Source organism: Chelonia mydas, chromosome 7 (assembly GCF_015237465.2).
Source record: "Chelonia mydas isolate rCheMyd1 chromosome 7, rCheMyd1.pri.v2, whole genome shotgun sequence".
Lineage (NCBI taxonomy): Eukaryota > Metazoa > Chordata > Testudines > Cheloniidae > Chelonia > Chelonia mydas.
In genome coordinates, this window is record NC_057853.1 from 14,991,292 (window position 1) to 15,015,250 (window position 23,959).

At 41.0% G+C, this 23,959-nt stretch overlaps 1 protein-coding gene across 8 annotated transcripts in view; it reads right to left on the minus strand.

Annotated features, from left to right (window-relative positions):
* Nucleotides 1-23,959, minus strand: part of SUMF1 (sulfatase modifying factor 1) — an 81,158-nt gene that overhangs the window by 18,800 nt on the left and 38,399 nt on the right. For 7 of the 8 annotated variants that reach the window (XR_006292513.1, XM_043552290.1, XM_037903842.2 and 4 more), the window contains 4 exons: nucleotides 23,231-23,313; nucleotides 20,691-20,813; nucleotides 19,575-19,689; nucleotides 18,234-18,347 (listed from right to left, as the gene is read on the minus strand). Coding sequence is in view for 7 of the 8 variants with exons in the window: in XM_043552290.1 (XP_043408225.1) it covers nucleotides 18,234-18,347; nucleotides 19,575-19,689; nucleotides 20,691-20,813; nucleotides 23,231-23,313 (435 nt within the window). In the remaining variant the exon portion in view is untranslated. Of the gene's footprint in view, nucleotides 1-16,790; nucleotides 16,933-18,233; nucleotides 18,348-19,574; nucleotides 19,690-20,690; nucleotides 20,814-23,230; nucleotides 23,314-23,959 lie in introns of those variants that run through there. The other variant, XM_037903843.2, reaches the window with a different exon arrangement.

Genomic DNA, 23,959 nt, shown 5'->3' on the forward strand with positions numbered 1-23,959 from the left:
TTTAAATGGGGAGTAGGGGGACAAAGATCATACAGTAAATTCACCGTAATTCTGTTACTCATTTTTATCCTTACAACTACAGAGGTGGGGTGGGGATTACTGCAGGGTTTTTTTCACTCTAGTAACTAAAGAGGTGATATACAAGCATCTTTCCAAATCTCTTTCCAAACTATTCTACAAGCAATGCCACAGTATAAAATCCAAATTCATCTGTTTCCTGAATTTGGCTTTATTACCAAATAAGCTACAACAATCAGCTCAAACCTTCTCCCCAGACTTGGCTGCTCTTAGGGTTGCTCTGTCAGGACTCCTCCGCACACACCCTAGCTTTTCCCTTACCTGTGAGCCATTCCCACTTCCCTTATAACCAGGTTGAATTAGGAGCCACCCACCTGCCTCAATCCATCAGTAGCACTCAACCTTTCTGTGCAGGAACACCACCCGCCAATAAGATGGGGTGTTTAAGGAAAAGACTTCCAGCTTTCTCCACAGCAATTACAGAAATGATTCCCCTCTCTAGTACGGATACAAGAAGTGTAGAGAGCCATATTAGTCTTCATAACACACTTGAAAGGAGGCCCACATACCCTGTGTCTTCAGGAGTTTACACTTTCCCGCAGCTTTTAAACAGTCTGCATCTTGTGCAAAATGCTCACCCCAGGAAATAAGTCCTCAGAACTATAGAACAGGTGTAAGAAGGATAACTCAGTCTCTCGCCTATTGAGTCCTAGACATCTCTGTTGAGGTGGTCAACAAGGACATCATTTTGTTTGAAGTGAGAGGCGGGCATCCCTTCCCCACGGACTGTGCCTTGACAATTCAAGTAGACATAGAAGAGAGATGACTGTGCAAAGTGGCCAAACCTCAGGAAAGGATCACTTTAGATAAGCTGTTGCCAGCGGGGGAGTGAGGTGGGAGGAAGTTTTGTTTCATGGTCTCTGTGTGTATATAATGTCTTCTGCAGTTTCCACGATATGCTATGCATCCGATGAAGTGAGCTGTAGCTCACGAAAGCTCATGCTCAAATAAACTGGTTAGTCTCTAAGGTGCCACAAGTACTCCTTTTCTTTTTACTTCACTGAAGAATTTGTTCTCTTCAAAAATCCATTGCCAAAATTATGTGGCCTGTGTGACATAACGAAACCACCTCAAGGAGCGGCAGTAGCTATGCCGTGAGAGAAGCTATGCACATTACCATTTACACCAGTGAAACTTATGTCACTCAGAGGTGTGTTGTTTTCATACCCCTGAGTGACATAAGTTTTGCCGACGTAAGTGATAGTGTAGACATGGCCTTAAAGTATCAGCACTTAACCATTTCAGTGCTGATCACTGTAGAAGAACCATCCAGCTGGTGTGCATATCTCACAATTCCAGCTTATTTCCAGGAGTCACCACCGTCCCCTACCTAGCTGCCAAAACTCCCAGCTTCTCCACCACTCCTCAAGAGACTTAGGAAGCATAAACATCTCCATGGCATGTTGAAAAGAAAGAGTGGAAATACCCTAAAATAAATTTAATATAATAAGTATACACTACAGAAACTACTGTGCTGAAAGTTTTATTTTTATCACTATTTAATAATCTCCATTTTAGAAGTTTACCTGAAGTTGCCACAGTTTCCAGACTACTTGATTAGGGCACAATTTAACCACGGGTAAAGGAGATTACAAGGCATCAGATGTAGCTATGGATCCAATGAGTCAAAACAGACCACAGTGATGTCCATTACTTAATAAATGGGCGAGGTGGATCCCACTGACAAAAAGGGAACACAGTTGTGCTTCCTCCACTCTTCCCCCACTACAGTTCTTGGAAAGGTCTTTCTTCGAGGGAGAAAGAATACGTTCTAGGAGATTGCATGGTACCACAGGTACTCTTACAGCATTACAGTACAACTCTTAATTGTGCTCCAAAACAGGCAAATATGTACTGCAGGTGAAAAATTATTAGTTCATCCTCTGTATATATTGCATGATTTGTGCTCATCTTGAAAATTACTTAATTCTCCATTTCCAAGGTCTGGGGAAATGTACTCTGTGACAGACAGACAATGTCCTGTAATATACTGAACAAACCTCACGGAATTCAGCTAAACTTTACTGAGTTAACCCTAATTCAATAATATTTAAGTTAACACCTTTGGGGTACATTGTATTAAAAATGCAACTGTGTATGTATTATTGGGGAACTGCATGTACCTTCTCTACTAGGGAGGGGGATGCTAATGAACTTCCTCAGTTATCAGCCTTTGAGCCCCCACCCTCCCCAGGAAATATGCATATACTAGTTCAAACTGGATTCTCCAGAGATCCACAGACAGGAGGAAAGACTTTTGGATAAAAAACCTAAATTTAGGCTGACTCAGGGCCTTCTTCCCGATCCAGAAAACAGACAGGACTCCTGGTCAACAGGGGACCCCAATTCTTAGGGAAGGACTGGAAGGACTTAGCCCACTGAGACCTCATAAGACTGGGTACTTTTTCTGAGCTGAAGCTCTGATGAACTTGTAACCACAAAGAAATACCTAAGGTGGGGTGTTGAAAGACCACTCTTGCCAGAACCTATGAAGAGTTGGGATGGACTCTGGTAAGCTTATTAACATGTGTGTAGGTTCTTTCATTGTTTTTAATAGGTTTTCTCTGAAGTGTTTTTACCTTAAAAATAAACTAGGCTTGCATAGGAAACTGTGTGGTAACATATCTGTAGTGATCATTCTGTTATCAATCTCAGAGGAGAAAGCAATCAGGTCTGTTTAGGCAGACTGTCTTCTGGGAAATATATAGTGAAAGCAGGGAGCTGTATAGCCCCAAAACACCCAGGTCAGATGGAGAGAGATGCAGGTCTCCAGTCCACCCAAAAGAGGCAACAGTTGGGGAACTGAAAACCTGAGAGTGGGTACCCTTGCTGAACCACTGGGGGAGATATAGGTGCAGCTGCTCTGAACCATGACAGACTCCATAAAATCTTTGACGCAAATATGTTGCGTGTCTCACTGTAAAGATAAGCCATCAAAAGCACAAATGATGCGTAAACAGAAAATTCATCTCATTTCAGGAGAAGCCAGCATGGAGCACAGACAGAAAGCAGAACATTTGCCTATAAAAACAAGATCTGTGTGAAAACAAAAAACAGAAACCCATAGCAGGATTCCCCACTAAAAGCAATAAGAAGTGAGCACAGAGTTCAGAGCAGCAGCCCTCCTGCTACCAGCTCAGAAGGAATCCAGTTAAAAACTAGAAACAGCATGCTAATCTGGGATTAAAAGAAGTGTTTGTCCATCTACGTGATTGTTGTATGCCTCAGTAATTACAGTAACTCCTGTTACTGACGTGCAGATACAATTACCATTTTCTTTGGTTTAAGTCAGTCTATTACAAAATTCCAGTGCCAGACAAAACTAAACCTTAGAGGGCTATATGTTACAAAGCATGAATTATACTGAAAATCCCAGCCTCTGAAATAGTATTAGAACATAAAAATGCTTTATCGGACCACCTGAGCTGTAACAATGCCTCCCAACGTAATTCTCTCTTTAGAGATCTATCACATTACAGAACATCATCCTCTTAATGTATCCTTTCAAATCACTGAAGATAAAGTTATTTTATAACAACTGAGAAAGCTCTCTGGGACACAGAAAATGAGAGAAACGAGCTGGAGTTACACCCACAGTTTATTGGGCAATTATACTTGTTTTAACTTTGCTTCTCTTCCTCAAGGTTTGTTGCTGATATTTCCCTCGTATCTTGCATTGCAGCTCAGTGCATCAATAGGAGCACCACGCAGAAATGAAAGGGAGACCTGAGGAATTTCAGTCAGCCACATCCAAATGCACATGCAAAAATAACCGTGCATGCAAGTGGCCAACTACAAGTCTGATGGGCCCCATTGTTAGCTTTGAGTGCGGTCACTGTGAGCTGTGCAAATGCACGCTTTACCCATGCCTGCATCTGAGTTGTGTTTTTTAAACAGCACTCAGATCTCCTGAACTAAGTGAAGTGGGTGCAGGATGCTCTGAAAGAGATACAAGATGAACAGAAAAACGACACTCTTATTCCACAATAAGACTGTCCCCACAGGACATAACTATACTAGTATAATTCTGCCATGAAGTAAATATCTCCATGAAGACCACCTGTGTTCATTCAGACACTAATACTCTGGGTTGGAAATGAACGCTTGCAGAAGTTTGATGCAAAGTGGTGTGGCAGACTAAGCCTTGAGCTGGAAGCCAAGAACCAAGAGAGCTGATCCCCCAGCTCTCCCACTTATGTAATCTATGGCCTTAGCAAGTCACTTCATCTCTATACCTCAGATTCACCATGTGTAAGACACTACAGCTCTTGTCACAAGGCTTTAGGAAGCCTTATCGTTTGTATGGCATTGAAGTGTTATGCATACATAGGCTACAGTAACTATGACAACCTGCATTCAGAGGACAGAAACAGGTTCACAGATCTCAGCACACGGATTCAATCCTACTCAATGTCATTTAATCTACCCTGCACCATCTCTCCTACCCAGTAGCACCTACTACATATCCCCCACCCCCAATTTTCAAGCCTTCATCCCACGGTTTGTACTAAGAAAATGCTGTAAAACTGCTTGAAAGAATCCAAAATCCTAATTCTCACAGATGCTTTTCTAGAATATGAACTCCTATCGTAGATATCCATTTTATGAGCATATCCCATGTGAAAGGCTAAGGCATAAGGTTATTAGACTACCAAGCCTCTGTGTTGGAGACACGGATGGATATTTTTCTCTCTCAAACACACCACAATATCTGCCCTAAGGCAGCCTGAAATCAGAGGCATTTTCTTTTTCTTTTGCAGGTTGCACTTGACTTTGACTTTGCAGTCAAGTATTTCATAAAGCTTCCTAATGCAACGTGTCGTTAAAGAACTTGGACAGGATCTCTTGTAAAATGCAGTATAGTAAGGGAAACCTTTCTGCAACAAGTTAGATTTAAAAATTTTATTAAAGCTGAATTTTAAAAAAGTATATAATACATAGGTTGGGAAAAGAGGGTTTGTACATCTGGGTATAGTGCTTAGGTTATCCACAAATAAAAAGTTAGCTCTTAAAAGTCATATGATACATAGATACATAATCAGCAATAACCCAAATTTAGGTAAATAGATTTAACAATACAGTTTAGATATTAGAATCCAAATACTCAGGTACATCACTCATGAAAAGTTGTTTGGAGATTTGATTGTGGAAAGCAAAATATATCAGTGAGTGGAGATTCTCAATTACTGAGGGACAATTAGGTAGGTTGTCCATTTAGAAAATACAATCCATAGTTACATCTAAAAGGGATGGATCTTGTTTGTAAAATAAAACCTTAGTGTATTACACAAGTTACGCACTGGAAACTATTAACACCAGAAGACAAACAAGAAGGTTGTCAAGTACCAAGGCTCACATTTAACAGCTTCTTGAGGATGCATAAACAATGGTGCTTAGTACAGAAGTTCCCTTAATTGGTTTATCAAGAGTGTAGAATAGCACCTGTCAAAAGTCAGTTTCATTTCTTATCATGAATTAATACAAAGCTCACTCATGACAAGTATCATCATTGGCTACTGCATACATCAGTTCTATTCACAATCTCTCTGGCAGGAACCCTTTAAACTGTCGAGTCATGTCCTCCTTCTGTGGTCACCCTTTTTCATTAATCCTCTTCCTTGTTTTGCAGACAGTTGCAGCAGAGAGGGAAATGTCACTGTTACACAGTTAGCTGCACCTCTGTCCCCTGTGTACACCCCCTTAGGTCTGATGTCTTGTGCCTTTATCTATCCCTGGGTATAATTTCGCAATTTTCCCACTCTTAAACTGGGCCCTCGGCTACAGTACCCTGAGTATCAATTGTTCCTATCTTGCAATTCCAAATGAGTTCTGGCACCTGTGGGTCTTCCCTTTGGGAGGTTGACCAGTGGTTATAGTAATCAAACTACCTTCTTAAAACAAAAGTAATTCTTTATTTTATCAGTAGGAACAAAGCTTTTAAAGAGTTTTTAATAGTCCACATCCATGTCTCTTACCTGATGGTAACTTAGCCAGGCCTAACTTCTTCAGACATCCTCAGCAGGTCCACGTTTCAGTCTAGTTCCCCTGTACTACGACTGCTTGAGAGAGAGAGAGACTGACCCTTTTAAGTCCCACTATAGATCTTTTGTTCTTCTGTGTTCCCCCGCTTCAACACTTGTGGTCCAAATTAATTCTGTAGCCTCAACTGGAGATCAAGACAGAGTCCTGGAGCCAACTATTCTGGGATTGTCCCTTAGCAATTCTCAAGTGCTTGTTGAGAGGTGGCTTATCTTCATTCTTTTCCTTCCTGCCTGTTTTTCCAGACAGACTCCTATCAAACTAGATCAATATAGTCACACAGAAAACATCCCAATAACCAGGCAACATACAGTACTAATAAATTACCGAGCCACCACGCCATCTTTGTCTAAGCATTGGCTGACTGGGGCATATTAAAACAACTTTGATTACTCTGCAGAACTCAAACACAGCCCCACAGTAAAGTGCAACCTCTAAGTGTCTAAAAGTCATCCAGGAAGCCAAGCCTCAAACATCAAATGCTTCACCAGGATGGTGCATACACCTAAGGGTGTTGTTATATAGTAAAGCAAGGCTATTACTTTGGCTAGAAGGCTCCACCTAATTTCAGATAACTTGTATTAAAAAGTGTAAGAGCACAAAAAGCCAATATTTTCTCATGCTTTTATTCTCCTTAATAGATGGAGAAAACCTGCTTGTTATGGGTTTTATCTCACCCATAACAACAGCCTGGAGCTGATCAGCTGTGCCCTCACCCTGTAGTTACTGAGAGAACCGTGACTGCAGGTCACATCTGATTCATGTGGGCACCTCTATATCCTATTCCTTTCATTCCGCTATCAGGCATTAGATATTGCACAATTATCCCAGGAGCAGCAGCAGCAACCACTGAGTGGAGCATGTGGTCTAAAAACAACTTATCAAAAGGGCAAGTCCAAGCCACATCCATAAACTAAAGAGCGATGGTTGTCAAGACTTTCATCCAAGATTCAACCTAGAGATTATTAAACTATCATAACCACACTTTACTCAGATTGGGTATTTTGTTTTAATACACAACTTGCAGAAAGCATATTAAGGGCTGGTTTCAGATCACAAATTGCTCATTTGTACAGTTTATGTGACGAATTAAAAAAGAGACTCGAGATAATGCAGCCCTCATTACAGGAATATTAAAACAGTTCTATCAGTAATTCAGAGACAAACAAACCGAACTGTTCTCAAACCTTGAATGTAACCTTCCATGCAGCACTAGTCATCCACACCGCCACTCCATGCTGTGCTAAATTACGTCTTTAATACAGACTTGTAGGTCATCCAGTAACTATGCATTGTATACATGAGACAGAAATTGCTACAATTAAATCAGTCTCCATGAAGGAATTGTGGTTTATTGATCAAACATATGCTCTGCTGCCCTTTGCAAGCTGATCATTTACACTTCACAAAATAAGTTTGACATTGCTTGGTCCTGCATTCACACGCACTAGCAATGACTGCAAGCTGTGTTGGAGCAAAGACCAACCTTGTGAATTTAGTTTGCCTTGCACTACTTTCTCACCCATGATCTTGACACTCTGTAGCTATTAGGAAACATAGGACAGTAAAGCAAGCAGTTAAAATCCCTTTTCAAAATTAAGGGACTAGTTTCCTCTGGCATTGCTGCTGCTGCTCCCTTCTCCCCCCCCCCCCCCCCCCCCCAAAAAAAAAAAAAGCATGCCACCAAAGCTGCAGTTAGGAGTAGGAAGTCAAAGTATCAGTTTTATAGTCTCTTCTCAATTAGATGGTATCTGCACTTCCCTCAGCACAGTTTCACCATAGAAACAAATATCACTTGCAGCTGTATGAATGGATTATTTTCCCTGCCTATCTTTAAAGAGGACCTGAAACTCAAGCCAAATAATTTCAAAACAGAACATCTAGTTAACCACTTGATATCCCAAAACCAGCTCCACCAGACAGATCTCTTATGCAAAAGAGCTCCCAGAATGCATTGTTACATACCCTAGGTCAAGTTCTATAGTCAAAAGGGTGGCACAATGCCAGGCAGAATTTGGCCCATTAAGTCTAAGTGCACTATCTGAATTTCTGTCTGCCTAAAAAGTGTTTTTAAGGGATATTAAAAAATGACAGTTTTCCAGTAAGAGTCAAACTATAAATGAAGATGGGAGCCAGAAGAAAAGCAGTAGCATCACAATGGATAATTGAGAGAGTCTGCAATACTGTGCAAGACACAATATGCCACTTGAAGTATATCCAATACAGATATATGAAAGCTTGACAAAGGTTTATTTTTCCTCTCAATTCATTGCTGATAAAGCTACATGATGCATCAAAAGAAGAACTTCTAAATCAGCTATTTCATGTTGTCCTGCTCTTATTCCTGCCTGTTTTGGATCCCTCATGTACATATGAAAGTTTCACTGTGCTGGGCTGTTGCAATAGAAGGGAGGCTGTTGCCTTGAACACTTGCTATTTGGACTGATAATCAAAAAGAAACGCTCATTATCTCAAGTGAATTGAAAGCTCTGGTCCAAATTCCGTTCAGTGTGTTCTAGACAAATAGTCACATTTATAAACCATTTCATCTTCTTACTTATAATTACTGAATTTGTAACCTAAAACGGAGTTACAAGATTAATTTACCTGTTGCTTTCACACAGCTACCAAAGCTTTTCAAAGTATCACTCTCTCTACTGATGGCTGTATGCTGTGAAGTGGAGGGTTAAATTCACTGCTTCCTTTTATTTGTTCAAGCCAAAATAAAAAGGGACATTTACAGTACATCATACCAAAAATCTGCTAGGAACTGAAGTTCAAAATAAAAGCTGCTTGTTCCTCATGTCTCACAGAAAGAGCATTTAGTAAACGTCAGTTTTGTTCACTCCTATTCAAGTAACTAAATGTATGAGAAACTTACGTTTTCTAGCAGAAAATCAGAGGTGACCATGGCTTCCTTACAAGAAAAGCTTACTCGTATTAGCTTTGGATGTTTAGTGGCCATATACACAAATGTGAGTAAGAGTCCAAATCCTTAATTCTCCTAGTTAGTGCAATGCTGAACTGCTTTGAAAATCACAGCCCCAATATGTGAAGTATAAAATTGTTCAAACTGGTCAAATGATATTAGAATGATCATCCTATTTAAACTTCATACTGTTCATCACATTCATTAATGAAGGGATTTTATATTGTATAGACTCTTGGTCTTGGGGATAGTATTAATCCTAATCTTCTGTAATGTTACAGTACTGTGTAACACACACACACACACACCCACACCCTCCCAAGTTTAGACTTTTCCCATCTTTCCAAGTGCTACTTTTTGAGACCTGCACAGCAGACTTTCATTGAAAAATATTTGACAAAGATGAGACATTTTGTGAAAGTAAGATTGTAATGCCTATTGTTGACCAAGCTCTACTCTTTTCTCTTTCTTGCAATTCCCTGATATTGCTCTCAGACGTTGACTGAATTTGTCTCCTGAAATCATTATTTTATAATGATGAGTGTCGAGGGTGAGGAACAATTTGTTTAGAGAACTTTTTAGTAACAGCAGCTATTTAAATTGAACTAAATTAAAAACCCCTACAAAAGCTTTAGGTGCCCTAATTAAGACTTGCATCCACAAGTCTTAATTGGATGAGGGGCAGGACGCCCTGGGGGGCAGTCAGGGGACAGGGGGCGGATAGATGGGGTGGAGGTTCATGGGGGGGGGGGGTGGTCAGGAGACAGGGAGTAGGGAGGGTTGGATAGTGGGTGGGATCCTGGGGGGCAGTTAGGGGCAGGGGTCCTGGGGGGTCAGTCAGGGGACAGGGAGCAGGGGGGGTTGGATAGGGGGTAGAGTCCCAGAGGGGTGGTTAGGGGCAGGGGGTCCCGGGAGGGGGCGGTCAGGGGAAAAGGAGCAGGGGGGGTTGGATGGGTCAGGGGTTCTGAGGGAGGCAGCCAGGGGGCGGGAAGTGGGAGGGGGTGGGGGACAGGCTGTTTGGGGAGGCACAGCCTTCCCCACCCAGCCCTCCATACCATTTCGCAACCCCGATGTGGCCCTCGGGCCAAAAAGTTTGCCCACCCCTGCTCTTGACTGCTAGCGGCTTCAGAGATTTATTTGAGTGCTTCAACAATGGCATCCAATGATTTACTGGTTAAGTTTACCCCAGGTTTGTGCTACTTGATACTGGAATCTGCAGTTATGAAATACCACTGGGAAAAAGGAAAGTAAGGGCCCATTTCCCTGTCATTTTTAATGAGTGCCTAATTACCTTAAGGGCCTCTGAAAATCTCCCCACAATTGTCTACAACTAATCAGGCTGACAATAAGCCAGAGTGACAAGACAATTTTTGAGAGCTACCTGAGAGTCATGGTGTTTTAACGTGCATCTTCAAGACTGATAGGTGTACAGCATGCCTTATGAGCCCTTGTTTAACTGCAGTTTTCAGTGGGCATCTCAAAATGACCTTGCAAACATTTTTTTCTTAAGCACCTGGATTCCAAAGTAAGAACCTTGTGGGATGATTTCAAGAGGCAACAGACTGGCTTCTTAGTTTATGGAAAACAACTAAATAGAAGAGACAGCCTTTGGGAATAACCGTGTCATTGTCAGGACCTCCTTGAATTGTACAGAGATATTTTCTCCATTCATTTGCCACCATTGTAAGCAGCTTCCTTCATTTTTACTAACCAACTTAACACTATCCCAGATAGACCTTTACTGTAAACTACTTACACCACAAAAGTTCAGTCATGAAGCTGAGATTATGAGAAATGTTTTAGCATAAAATACATCTTGCATTGTTGAAAAACTTCTGCTGTTACTTGACTTTCAAGTTGACTGTGTGTCCAACCTTTGGCTTTGACTAGCATATTGATCTTCTCTTCCTTTTTCCTTCTCCACCAGCAATGTTTTGTCTGCAACCAAAACAATACTGATTTCTTCCAATGTAGTCACCAAAGTCACATGAGTAACTACATCTATCAGACAGCTTTTCAAGGGCCATAGGCTTAAGACATTGTATCTGACTAGTTCTTGTAGAGCTGATGGTAACAATACAAGAACCTAGGAAAAACAGAACAGTTGCTGGAAAGGATGTGGCATCTTCAGACTCTGTCCACTGCACCTTATATTGTGTGGCAGAACACAACCAGTCATAGTGCAGGCTTCTTGCATGTTTTGTGGACATCTAAATAGTCTTGCAATGGGATAGAGGAGCCCTAATGCTATCTGATAAACTGGGGGTTAAGCTCCTGCCAACAATCTTTTCCCTCCTTCCCCCTAATATTCTCCAAAATAGAAGGGTTTCTCCTTTTATCAAGCTGAATTGGTCTGACTCCTGATTCTCTCCCTCCTCTTCCCGTAGGTGGGTTGAGGATGTACCTCAACTAGCACTGAGAAAATGACAGAGAACTCTTGGATACCACATTGGTGGTCTCTTTAAAAACATAGTATTGGGAAGGCACACTACTTGCTCCCCAATTTGTTGCAATGTTTTAATCTGAAGCTTGACAAAGCTCAAACCTGGACAGTGTTCTCTTGGCACTGTTGGAAGCATAGTCTTTTCCTTGGATGTACGGCTGTGCTTTCAGTATGGACACAGAATAAGCCATGTCATCTCTGCACCTTATTCAATGGTTTTTCAGATTTCAGTCACATTGACCATTGTAGGCTCTTTCAGGAAATTCTCTTCATTTCTCACCTTTAAGCAGACAGATGAATTCCTGCATAGTGTAAGTCTACGGCTCAGAAAATGGAGAAGCTTTAAAAAAAATATATAGCAGCATATCTGCCAGATTCCAAGTCATTTTTAATATCTTGGAAGTTGCTGCAGCCGAGCTATCTTGGAATAGGGTGGGGTTTTTTTCTTCCTTATTATGGGATTCAATTGTGTATCCGCTGACTCAGAAAGCACTGTCAGAACTCACATTACAAATGCTCCTTCTTTAGAACTCTAACACCATTAACTTTCAAGATCTGTCTCTGAAGCAGTAAAATCTAAATTTAAAAGTAATAAAAATTTTCAAGTAAAATAGCTCATTTTGCTAAAACTTTATTTTCAGCATGTAAGGGGAAAACGTTTGGACTGAACTCAGAAGCTAAGTTAAAGCAGTTATTAGTTTGCTTAGAAATCATACACGACCCTTGTGTCTCAAGACCCCCTTAATTCAGTGCTGAGGCACTGCTGCATAGATGTTGCAAATACAGCTGTGCAAATACAATAGCATTTCTTCAAAGAAATACTTCTAATGAGGGTGCACTTCTCTTGAGCACCTCAAATCCTTTCAATCGCTCAGATATCAGTTAGGAAACAGGCTCTTATCCCTAAAATCCAGACACAATGAGATGAGAAAAGGTTTAGGGTTGGAATCTGGAATCTATTGTAGTGAGTCCACTCCACCAATGTGAATCTGGCCTGCACTGCTATATCCCTCTCATCTGATTAGCAATCAGCACTATAATCTTAGAAAAGGTTCACCTGAAAGTAATGAGGGTGGTATCTGCACAAGTGACATGAGAGAGCACAAAATGAAGCATTTCATATGCATTGAATTGAAATATTTAGCACCAGAACTCTACTCTAGTGAAGGTGGAATTTCACAGAGAAACCCGCCAGTCTCTTAAAACTCTTTATTGTGAAGTGGATTGAGCACTCTGATATGACACTGTGATTTAAAAGTTTGGTATCCAATTTCTTTTGGCCTGACCACCTTATCCATTCAGTCATTTAGAAATAAAGGTGCTAATAAATTTACAAATACTCAACAGGGAAAGGAAAACCCCAAACTCAGCATTTTACCATGTGCTTTTTTAGTATCCCTAACAAAAATTAAAACAAAAAACAAACCAAAAAACCCCACACAGCATCTTGTGCTAGAGGTTTTTTAGGTTTTTCACCTGAATGTATGCATTGATGTAGCGTGAGAGTATATGAGTGAGAGAGAGAGAGAGAAAAGGTAGGGGAACGGCAATAAAGGAAATACCTAAATATTTAAAAGGAAGATGGCTTGGAAGGGGAATGGAGTCGTTCATTTCAAGATCTCTGGTTGAAATCTTGCCTGCATTTGTCACTCAATGACTGCTCACTGGCCTCTCTGATACAAGTGAGTAACCTTAGACAAATTACAAAGCTGCCACCACCACAGATACTAGTTCACCTCTTTGGCAGAGACAAGCAATGAATATAAACTGACTTCATTGCTCAACCCTACTGCTAGCCCTGTGGCTCCAGGCTGAGGCATGCTGACAGGACAGCATGCGATATGGTTACAGGACTGCTAGATATACCCAGGCTGACTGACACCTTCCCCTCAGGAGAAAAATGGCTTATAGAGCCAAAAATAGAACATGTTCATCCGAAGTGGCCAGTGAATCTTTCAAAGGAAAGGGAACTTAAATAGCAATGCTTGATGGTGTCTGTTTCTGGCTTTTTGTCTGAGACTTGTGAGGCCGCGCCTTATATCTAGCTGGGCTGTACTGTGCACACCTGGGTTGACATTTAGGCATCTGGAAATGAGTTTTGCCCTCTATTTTTGATGCTTGGAAAGTATGGTTACAGTTATTTCACATTTTACTACTAAAAATATATTAGGCCCCTGAGCCTTTTGTGGCTCTGGATATTGCTTTTCATGTTCTCCCAGGAGAAGTTTTACCAAGGACTTCAGATGGGAACAGAGTAAGAATTAGGCCAATGCTGGGCACTCCTGAAACAAAAAAAAATTGCACCATATGCAAATACAAACACTATATACAGATAGAGACACCAGAAGATGTCAGAATTTGCATGTCTGTTCAACACTTTTTATTGTCTTCTAGAAATTCTCACACAAGCTTCTATATAATTAAGTTTAACTGCTGACTTTATAAAAGCGGCATAACTTTTTTCCAGGCACTGACAGTTTTGAAAAGAGCTACAATTTGAACAAGTTTTCTAGCACCTTTGCTACTGAAAGTTGACCGTGTTTCATATGTAGTCCTCTAGATATTTGTTAGAGTAACCTGAATATATATTTATAGTATCAACTCAATAATCCAGTCTTATGTTCAAAGCAGACCATTCTAGGGCAATGGCATAAGTAATAAGTACTTAAAAACTCCCTAAATATAGAGTTGCAACATTGAGTTAATAATTTGCATTTTGGGATAATTTTTAAGAAAGGCTTCTCAAAGTGTGTTGCAAAGTCTGTATAACCATGTAGGTAGTTTTTTCTGTACACATTTATGGGCAATTGCATGCAATAATCAATTGGCTGATTTACATGGGGGCAACTGTGATGGGGTTTTTTAAGTATGTGAGGAACTCTCAAATTCTGAGGTTGCATTTGCTTTTTGAAAACATGGCCCAATTTTGTTTTGATTAATGGCATATGGAAGAAAGCAGCAGAGGAAAAAGTGACTCAAGCTGTTCCATCAGTCACATATTGGAGAGATGGCTGCAGTGCTATCACCACATGTTCTGGCTGAAGACGAGACTCCTACATACAGGAGCAGTACTATGAAGTGGTGGTCATGCCCAAAAGTCAAGCTATTGCTGGGTCCACAAGTAATGGAACAGCAAGGCAGAGCAGACATGGAAAGGGCCTTGTATTTTTTTTTTAATTCTATTTTTTTTAAATAAAAACAGAAAACAATTTTAACAATATACAGTGTGCAGCTAGCTAGTGCCAAAGGCAGTATATGTGGTCTAGCAGTAAGATGTAGACCGGCAGTCAAGACTTCTGGGATTTATTCCCAGTACTACTACAGTGACCTTGTGTGTCACTAACCACTCTGGGCCTCAGTTTACACATCTAAAAATTAGGCTTAATGACATTGATATAATGGGGGTAAGTGCTTTAGAAAAGCATGCAATATGTTTAAAAAAAAGGAGTAAAGAAGTGCAAAGTATTACTGCTCTTCCCTTATCTACAGAAAAACTGACAGGGTACCACACAGAAATCATACAGCTCTCCTATAGATCCCATACACAGTGCTTTTATTTTGCAGAAGGGAAAGAGGTGGCCTGGTTGATCCAAGTGCCACTTTTAACTTCCTTGGTGATCGGTAATAGCAAGGAAGAAATGTCCTCAATAACTGGTATTTTCTTGTTATGAGATATCACTGTCCACTAAGCAAGTTTAGCCTACCAATTCCTTGATAACCTAAACTCTTGCAAATACATTATTTCATCCACAATGGAAAGGAATATAAACAGGGCTTTGGAGCAGAGCCTGCGGAGCAGCTCTGGAGCAGTGGAGCTGCAGGTTTTTGCCTGGAGCTGGAGCACAGCTCCAAAGCCCTGAATACAAATGGCTAAAAATCAAAGCCACCACTCAATTAAACAGATGAACAAGGATGGGAAGAGTCACATTATGCCACAAACTGCTAGTCCTGTGTTCATTCCCATCTCTTTCCAAACACACAGATGTTGTTTGTCTCTCAAAGTGAGAGAAAAAAAATCCTTACTCTCCCTTGAGAATAGAATTCACAGATCTGCTTGCTCAGAGTCCATGCACTGTTCTCGGCCACTGAACGCAGTTCACGGTGCGGATACAGACGTTGGAAAGCTGTGCTTGGCCTTCAGTTGTTCCCCTTCCAACTGACAGGAATTACTAGTCAGTCCATGCTTCATCCACCCATTCCCATCAAGATTTCTAATATTTCAGGAGAATTTTTTTTTTAGTCTTAACTTTCTTCATCTGAAACTCCTCAAGTTCATCCTCTGCATGTCACCCCAAAGCCTTCTCTTTATGAATGGAGACAAACCTGGATTTAAAGCTAGCACTTCTAATACACTGTCAAAGGACTGGACCTTAATTGTTATGAGACAAGAAGTGAGAGGGAAGGGAAACAGACATTGAAAGTGACAAGGGGAGAAGGGAAGATACCCTGCAATTCTACACAGGGGAAAAAAAGGGAAAGAAGAATACTTCATTTTATTGCCAAGAAATATTAAAATGAATACACACAACATTTGACTGTATATGCAACCATGAGTCAGAATTAAAAATGCACTTGCAACTCCTTCCGGCAGATCCAAGGTTCATGCAGCACCACACACGGCCTCTGTATGGTTGAGCTGTTGAAGAACTGTCCTCTGAAGTCTCTGGTTACTAGGAAGTAACCTAGTTCTCATTTATACTCTAAGCATAGAATCATAGAATATCAGGGTTGGAAGGGACCTCAGGAGGTCATCTAGTCCAACCCCCTGCTCAAAGCAGGACCGATCCCCAATTAAATCATCCCAGCCAGGGCTTTGTCAAGCCTGACCTTAAAAACTTCTAACGAAGGAGATTCCACCACCTCCCTAGGTAACGCATTCCAGGGTTTCACCACCCTCCTAGTGAAAAAGTTTTTCCTAATATCAACCTAAATCTCCCCCACTGCAACTTGAGACCATTACTCCTTGTTCTGTCATCTGCTACCACTGAGAACAGTCTAGAGCCATCCTCTTTGGAACCACCTTTCAGGTAGTTGAAAGTAGCTATCAAATCCCGCCTCATTCTTCTCTTCCGCAGACTAAACATCCCCACTTCCCTCAGCCTCTCCTCATAAGTCATGTGTTCCAGTCCCCTAATCATTTTTGTTACCCTCTGCTGGACTCTTTCCAATATTTCCACATCCTTCTTGTAGTGTGGGCCCCAAAACTGGACACAGTACTCCAGATGAGGCCTCACCAGTGTCAAATAGAGGGGAACGATCATGTCCCTCGATCTGCTGGCAATGCCCCTACTTATACATCCCAAAATGCCATTGGCCTTCTTGGCAACAAGGGCACACTGTTGACTCATATCCAGCTTCTTGTCCACTGTAATCCCTAGGTCCTTTTCTGCAGAACTGCTGCCGAGCCATGCACTAGTTCAGCGTGCTGAAATTGTAGAGGTCTCTGTGAGGACAAACAGCAGGGATGTGAAGGGAAGAGAAAGGTCTTGGGCCAGCACCAGCCCAGTGACAGCAATACCAGAATAGTTTAAGAGTACTCAAATTAATATCAAGCAAGAAAAACTGAAGGTTTAAAAATGCCTCAGTAAAAGTTAAACATGCATAACACAAGGAAGAAGATTAGGCCACCTTCTGTCTTTTATCCAATGACAAACAACCTGTATTGGATAGCATGATTGTTATTTGTTAGGGGGGTTTGTCATATGCAACCAAAAAAAGCTGCCTCCTGGATACTAAGGAAGGCAACAGTGAGCCCTATACTCTGGAATGAGTCTGACTTCTCTTGGCTGGCAACATTCTTTTCTTGAAAACGGCAGGACACAAGGATCTCTACAATCTACTGAGAAGCATAAATTATGACTTGCTCATGCTGCCAGCAGTTACTGTGCTATGAGAAAGGGCTGTGACTATGTCAAGCGGCAACTAAGGGAGATCATAATAATTACCATATATTGAAGTTTTGAACGTTTGTCAGGGGGAGAGTAGTGCAGTTCACTTCCTAGGTTTAGCTCCCCTTGATCAGAGGAGAAATCAAGGTATAATGTAGGAACTTGAGTCTGCTGAGAGAGACTGGAAGAGGAATCCATAGCACAAAAGCAGTCAGACAGAGAGGCCCCCACAAAAAGGTGGCATAGCTAATACTTATAAAAGACTCCCAAAGAAAAGGAATAACTCATTCATTCCAAATTAGTATCCTGACTATGTGGAAGCTACTTCTCCTTCCAAAACTACATTTTATATTTGACTCAACCGGTACATCCAGGACTCAATACATCTTAAAACCATGAAATGAGACAGTGTTTTAATATATCAATCTACACAAATAAGTTGTAAACTATGATTTGCAACCACCAGTGCAATGAGTTGTGCCATTTTCTTGGAACACACATTTTTCTATGCAGTTCTGTTATATCTTACACCCTCTTGGGGTAACCAGGCAGTCATTGTTTTTAGTAATTCTGCAGCACTAGTAAGTCTTAGTGCTTATAAGACTGATGCTAGGGTAAAATGATTCAATTCCCAGACCTAGGATGGATCTGTAGAATTGACGTCTTCACACTGATTAGAAAATGCTACAATGTCACTGTAGAAAGTAACAACTTGCAGAGGCAATATAGCCTGACTCACCAGAACCTGGCCAATCCCATGCATGGCATGGTGTGGGGAGCTAGGGGCTTTGATTGGAGATAAAGCAGAGTAGCAAAAAGGCATGTCACAGCGCATCTGATATTAAAAAATACTCACTGGGTTGTGAGTTTCACCTTCAGAATGATGAACAGCCCACCAGTCAGATGTCCACTCCCAGGCATTTCCCACTATGTTGTATAAGCCATAGCCATTTGGAGGAAATGCTGTAACCTGGATTGCAGATAATGTTGAAAGATCATTTTATTACAGTCTTCTGGCATGAAATAGCATTTAACTCCTGATGACCAAAAGGTAAAAAATCCACTGACTAGATGTTCCTGCTCTCAGATCTTTGAATCGGAAACTAGTGAGTTATATGCAGAAATACAGAGGCTCAGGAAAAGAAAGCTCTTTTAATCAGGATTTATACTCAGAGACACGGGTTCAGTATTGTATCTACAAAAGGGCCTAACTCTGAAAACCTTTGTTTTCTTTTTAAACAACATGACAACATATTCTCAAGGTTTCCTCCCCCAACACTTACAGGTACTATTGTTAAACCATAAATTATCTTCTTGCTCACCCTGCTATTGTTAGAGGCAGTGATTTAATTACAAGACAATAAATTCCAACTAGCAGCTATGAGCAGATGCTGGGATATTTTCTAATCTACATGCAAACACATAACTGCACTTTGCATTAATGGGAATTAGACTCCAGTGGATCATTGTAAGACTAGTTTACATCCCCATTTGTGAATGCCAGATTTCCCACCAAGAGAATGGAGAAGGTCTCTCAACTTCTGCCTGTGCTGACTTCCCTTCTAGTTACCACTTCTCTTAAATAAACTAGCATTCGCAGAAGTCTACATATTTAAAAGACTACAGCATGCATTTCCCTTGCAAGCATTAAAAACTTGATGGCTTTCTTGCTATGAGATACTCCTAACCTTTATAAATGGAAGTTCACATCTTTCCCAATAAACTGAAAAAACACGATTCCAGAGGTCATGAAACTGAGTATTTACCCAGAATGCTCGTCAAAGACCCCGCTATGTCAAAAACCATTTTGTTTATACAGGGCAAGCTATGCCATACTCATCATCCTGAAAGCATTGAAGCAGAAATATAGCTAACTTTAGTGAATCTAAAAAGTTAAATGAAAGTTATTTTTAGCCTCCATTTCACACTTTGTAGAAATAAATATATAGTGCCTTTCTCCATTTTAAGATTGGTGAGAACTCTGCATGATGGCAACCTTAAAAAGAGCCTTTTCCCCTGTAACACCCATGGCTGGAATTAAACATCTTGTAGCTTGAAAAGCTGAAGCTGCGAGAAGTGTCCTTCCGGTGGCCGACACCTACTGAAAAACCCCATTACCCATCACACTGGGCGTACCCCTCAATTCGAAGAGGGTTAGTTTAGCTGTGGTGTTGCTAATGTACTCTGACACACTTACTGGTGCAGTTCCTTTGTATCCATCCTCTCCAGTATTGCTTATTGGGAACTCTCCCTGCCAGATATTGGCATAGTGCTGACCTTTTGGCTGAAGCTTATTGCCCCACGGGAAAAGTCTGTTGGAAGAAACACAAGACACAAGCTATCAGAAATATGGCTAACCTTTAGAGTTAGAGGCAACAGGAGGGAAAAAGTGGAAGGGAGAGGACTGCTACCAGTCTCAAAGAGCTATTTTGAATAGATTCATCAATAAAAAACTGCCGATCTAGTTCATGTCGGGTACACAAAAATACTCTGAGGAATGCAAGTGCTTGGTCAATGTTTTGGACTTATATGGTCATCTAACTAGGTATCACTACTGCTATAAAAAAAGTTAAACTATTTTAAGTAGAGTTGATCCTAGAAAATTAAACCCAACTCCCATCTTTGTCAGTTGTTTTTTTTAATTGGAGATACAACAAGAAAAATTACCAAGTAAATATTCTTTACATAGTTTACATCTGAGAAGCCGGACATATAGAATATATACAATCCGTGTTCCAACTCCATCTGTATAAACCCTCAATGTTTAATAAGCCTTAAAAGGGATGATGGTTCTCATTGCAACTGAAGCTCTGCAGCACGATCTGCTGTTCTATGAGATAATGTTTTAGGCTTAGGATATACAAAATGACTGACATATGAACCCCGTAGTGTCTGTGCAATGAAAGGAATTATGACTACTTGAGCTCTCATTTTCTCTACTCCCCAGCCCAGTCCTTTTGTTCATCTCAAACTGGCTTTCTCTGACTCTTTGACCAATTTTGGGACTGGCAGCAAGAGCCTTCTACACCACACCTCCCGTCACCTACAACAGCATTCCTACATCTCAATCTCAGTCTTGTTGCACTTTGTCTCTTAGTTATTATTTAATTCCAACCTTATATGGATGACAAGCATTTTCTGTGATACACTTTACACAAAGGATGCTGTACAAAATAAAGCAGTGTTACATTTACTGCAAATGCATGTACCTGTGCAAGAAAAATGTTAAGGAAAATAAACAGTGCTTTTCTCTGCATGGTGAGATATCAGAATCTTATACATTCACAAGAGAAGAATCTTGACAGGTAAGTACCTATTCTCGAGGCCTCCTCGACAGCTGTACTCCCATTCAGCTTCTGTGGGTAATCGTTTTCCCGCCCACGTGCAATACGCTACAGCATCATTCCAGGAGACATGAAGAACTGGGTGATCCATTCTGATAAGCAACAAAAGACACAGAATGAGGACATCAGCATGGTCAACCAGCCTCAAGAGTGCAAGCACCTTATGAAACCCCCCCCAGACCAGGTCATGATTTAAGACTGTACATGGAACGTTTCTATCCTTCATGCAAGACTTCAGTTATGTCTGAACTGGGTGCAGAGGTTAGTTTTACAGCAAAGAAATTATTGAAGTAAATACCAGAGCAAGGCATTAATCAAGAGCAGCACATACCAAGTGAAGAACAGCAAGAGTCAGAATAAGGAATTGGGGGAAGGAGAAGGAATTTGTACATAACAGCATGATGCATCACAGCTATGCACTCTATCCACAGATCCAGTTCACTCTTGCATTTCCTCCGTCATACCCATTTGTGTCCTCACCCAGACTCAATTTAGAGAGGGGTCTGTAGAACTAGTAGCTACTAACTACCCCCATTGGCTTCAGTGAAAACATAGCTTATGAGCACCTCACAGGATCAGGCCAAAAGCCCTTTCAGGCGGCAGCCTTAGCCCACATTTCCACAATAGTTTTAAGGGTCTGCTGTAACTCATTAGAAGACAGAGTCAGAGGAAGAGCAGCCTCTGGATGGGGCACAGTTTAGGTTTGTAGAGTTAGGTTATTTTTATATCAGTTTTACTATTAATTTTAATTCTCTATTTTCTTTCCCTCCCCTCCTCAAATCTATTAAAGAAATTTACTTTTTTTTTTTTTTTTTGGGGGGGGGGGGGGCGTAATGGCAGGAGGGAATACTGGCCAACCCCTCACTTAGCCTCAGGCCTCTTCAAACCTCACCATTTTGGAGCTGCAGTAATTTGGGAACGGAAGCAGGATTTTTTACTGCAAACTTTTACAAATGACTACCATGTTTTCCCTGTTTTAATCCCCATACCCTCTTGCTCACACATTCCCAGCCCCTCCTACCCAAAAGGGACTGTTTCAGCCCTCTGAGACGGAAGGTCTCATTTATCCTGGTCACAATACCCCTGCCCCCCCCCCCCATCCCCACCCCTCTCTTCTGCCAAAACCCTCTGGCAGAGTGAGCTACCACCCTGCTAGTAGGGGCTTCTGGTACAAGAGTTGAATGCTCAAGGCTTCCGACTCACTGTATTAGCTATTGGTCTTTCACTTTTCCCCACTTTCACTAGTTCACGTCTCCCAGCCTCCCACTAATCTTCATTCTTTGTTTCTTTCTCTACCTTTTAGACTATTTCTGTGTGATGGGAAGTTTGAAGAAAGGGTTAGATAAAGATCATTATACTAGGCCAGGCTCACAACCAACTCATACAAAATGTAAGGCTCAGAGAGCACATTTCCAAAGCTGTTAACTGCTATGACCTAAATCTCTCTTCATTATTTTTTTCTTGTCTCTTGATACCACTGCCTCTATTTTTGCTTCAGATAATTTCTCTTTATTCCCCCTTGGAGAGCAGATGATGTGCACCAGCCACCAACTGATGTTAAAGATATGTGGCCCCATCCTTAAGGGATTCAATACATCAGCTTCTACCAGACATAGGCTAAAAAAAAATCTGCTTTTTTTTTTTTTAAATAACCCTAAATACATCAGGTGAGAGACTGAAACTTAACATGCTCTTAACATGAAGTTATTGATCATCATCACCTGTTTCATCATCATTTCTTTAACAATACATAAGGACACCAAACATAGCTCCTTAACAACAAGATTTACATCTACATAAGTGTATCACTCTGCAGCATTACACAAAGATCATCACTGAAGAATGTGCCCTCATTTCCCTCACTGCAACAAACCCATGGATAAAACATATAGAAGGGCCTACCCTCCTAAGTCATTTAAGTCCCATTGACTTTCAGTGAGAATTAGGGTCCTAAATTGCTTAGGCAGTTTTGAAAATTGTATTCCTCCCCCCCACCAACATCCTGAGCCATTCTCTATAAGACAGATGGCCTCAGAATTCCTGAACCATGGAGCACACTCAGAGGATACCTTACATGCAACTCTTTTATAATGAAAGGGGTGCAGCAGGGTTGGGAAGACATAAATTAATCCAGAGCATCCTCTACTGATCTCAGTCACAGTGCTCTCTCAGGTTGGCAGGTCCCAGACCATCAAAAGTGAACAGGACACCTAAAGTCCAATCAAGCTTCAAATCAATACAATGTGCCCAGCTAGTGTATTTTTATCTAACCGTGACAGAGGTTATTAGTTCTTTCAAGTGCTAATGCTTTAACTAGAGCAAATGCTCAAGCAGTCCCAATTACAATATTATATGCAACAGGAAAAAAATACTGTCTATACACTGAGAAGCAATAGAAAGAGCACAGCAAGAAGCCCGTCTCGAACCATGCCTCCCACCATCCGCATTGAATTTGTACAGACACAAAGTAAATACCACAGTTAAAACTGAAAGGTCATGTCTGGCTCACCTCTTTGAGATATTAGAATCTGGTCCCTCAGGTTGCCTCCAATTAGCTCCTTTAACAGGCATCCACCAGGGAGCAGCTGCAACCTGAAAACAGGCCAAGTAGAATCAAGAAGAATGTTGTAGGTCTTCTAAATTCCCAGTCAGAGGCTATTCTGGGAAACATCCAAGTGACAACAGTGAAGAAGTGACTACACCTCATTTTTAAGCTCACAGCTCAGAAACCTGTCTACTGCCTCCAAACCCACTGTGTGGAAGATCATCTCTAACCAACTGAGAGCCATATGTTTAGTCTACAGTGTTAATGACCAAACAAAAGCCAGTACAAGTATGGAATAATAAACTATGGAGAATAGCAGAGGGGAAATGAAGTGACTGAATCTGCAAAGTTCTTTTAATGACTGCTTTTCACTAATATTGACCTGCTTCAGATTTTGAAGGGATTGAGAGAAGCCCAATGTTTTCCCAAGTCTCTGATGTTATGAACTACAGCTCGCTTCCTGAAAACACAACCTTGAGCAGGCTATTCATGTCTGACAGCTCTGTCTTCTCACCAATTTCCAGTTGTAATTTTTGCATCCTGAAACTATTTGTGAAGCTTACCCAGGTTGTCTTATAGACTATTTTAGACTTTTTTGAGCACATCATGCTGGTAAATCAGATTTCAACTAAGCATCACAGCAATCTCTTTGCAGTGCTGTGCAATGTTATATCCTGTCCCTGCTATGGCTAA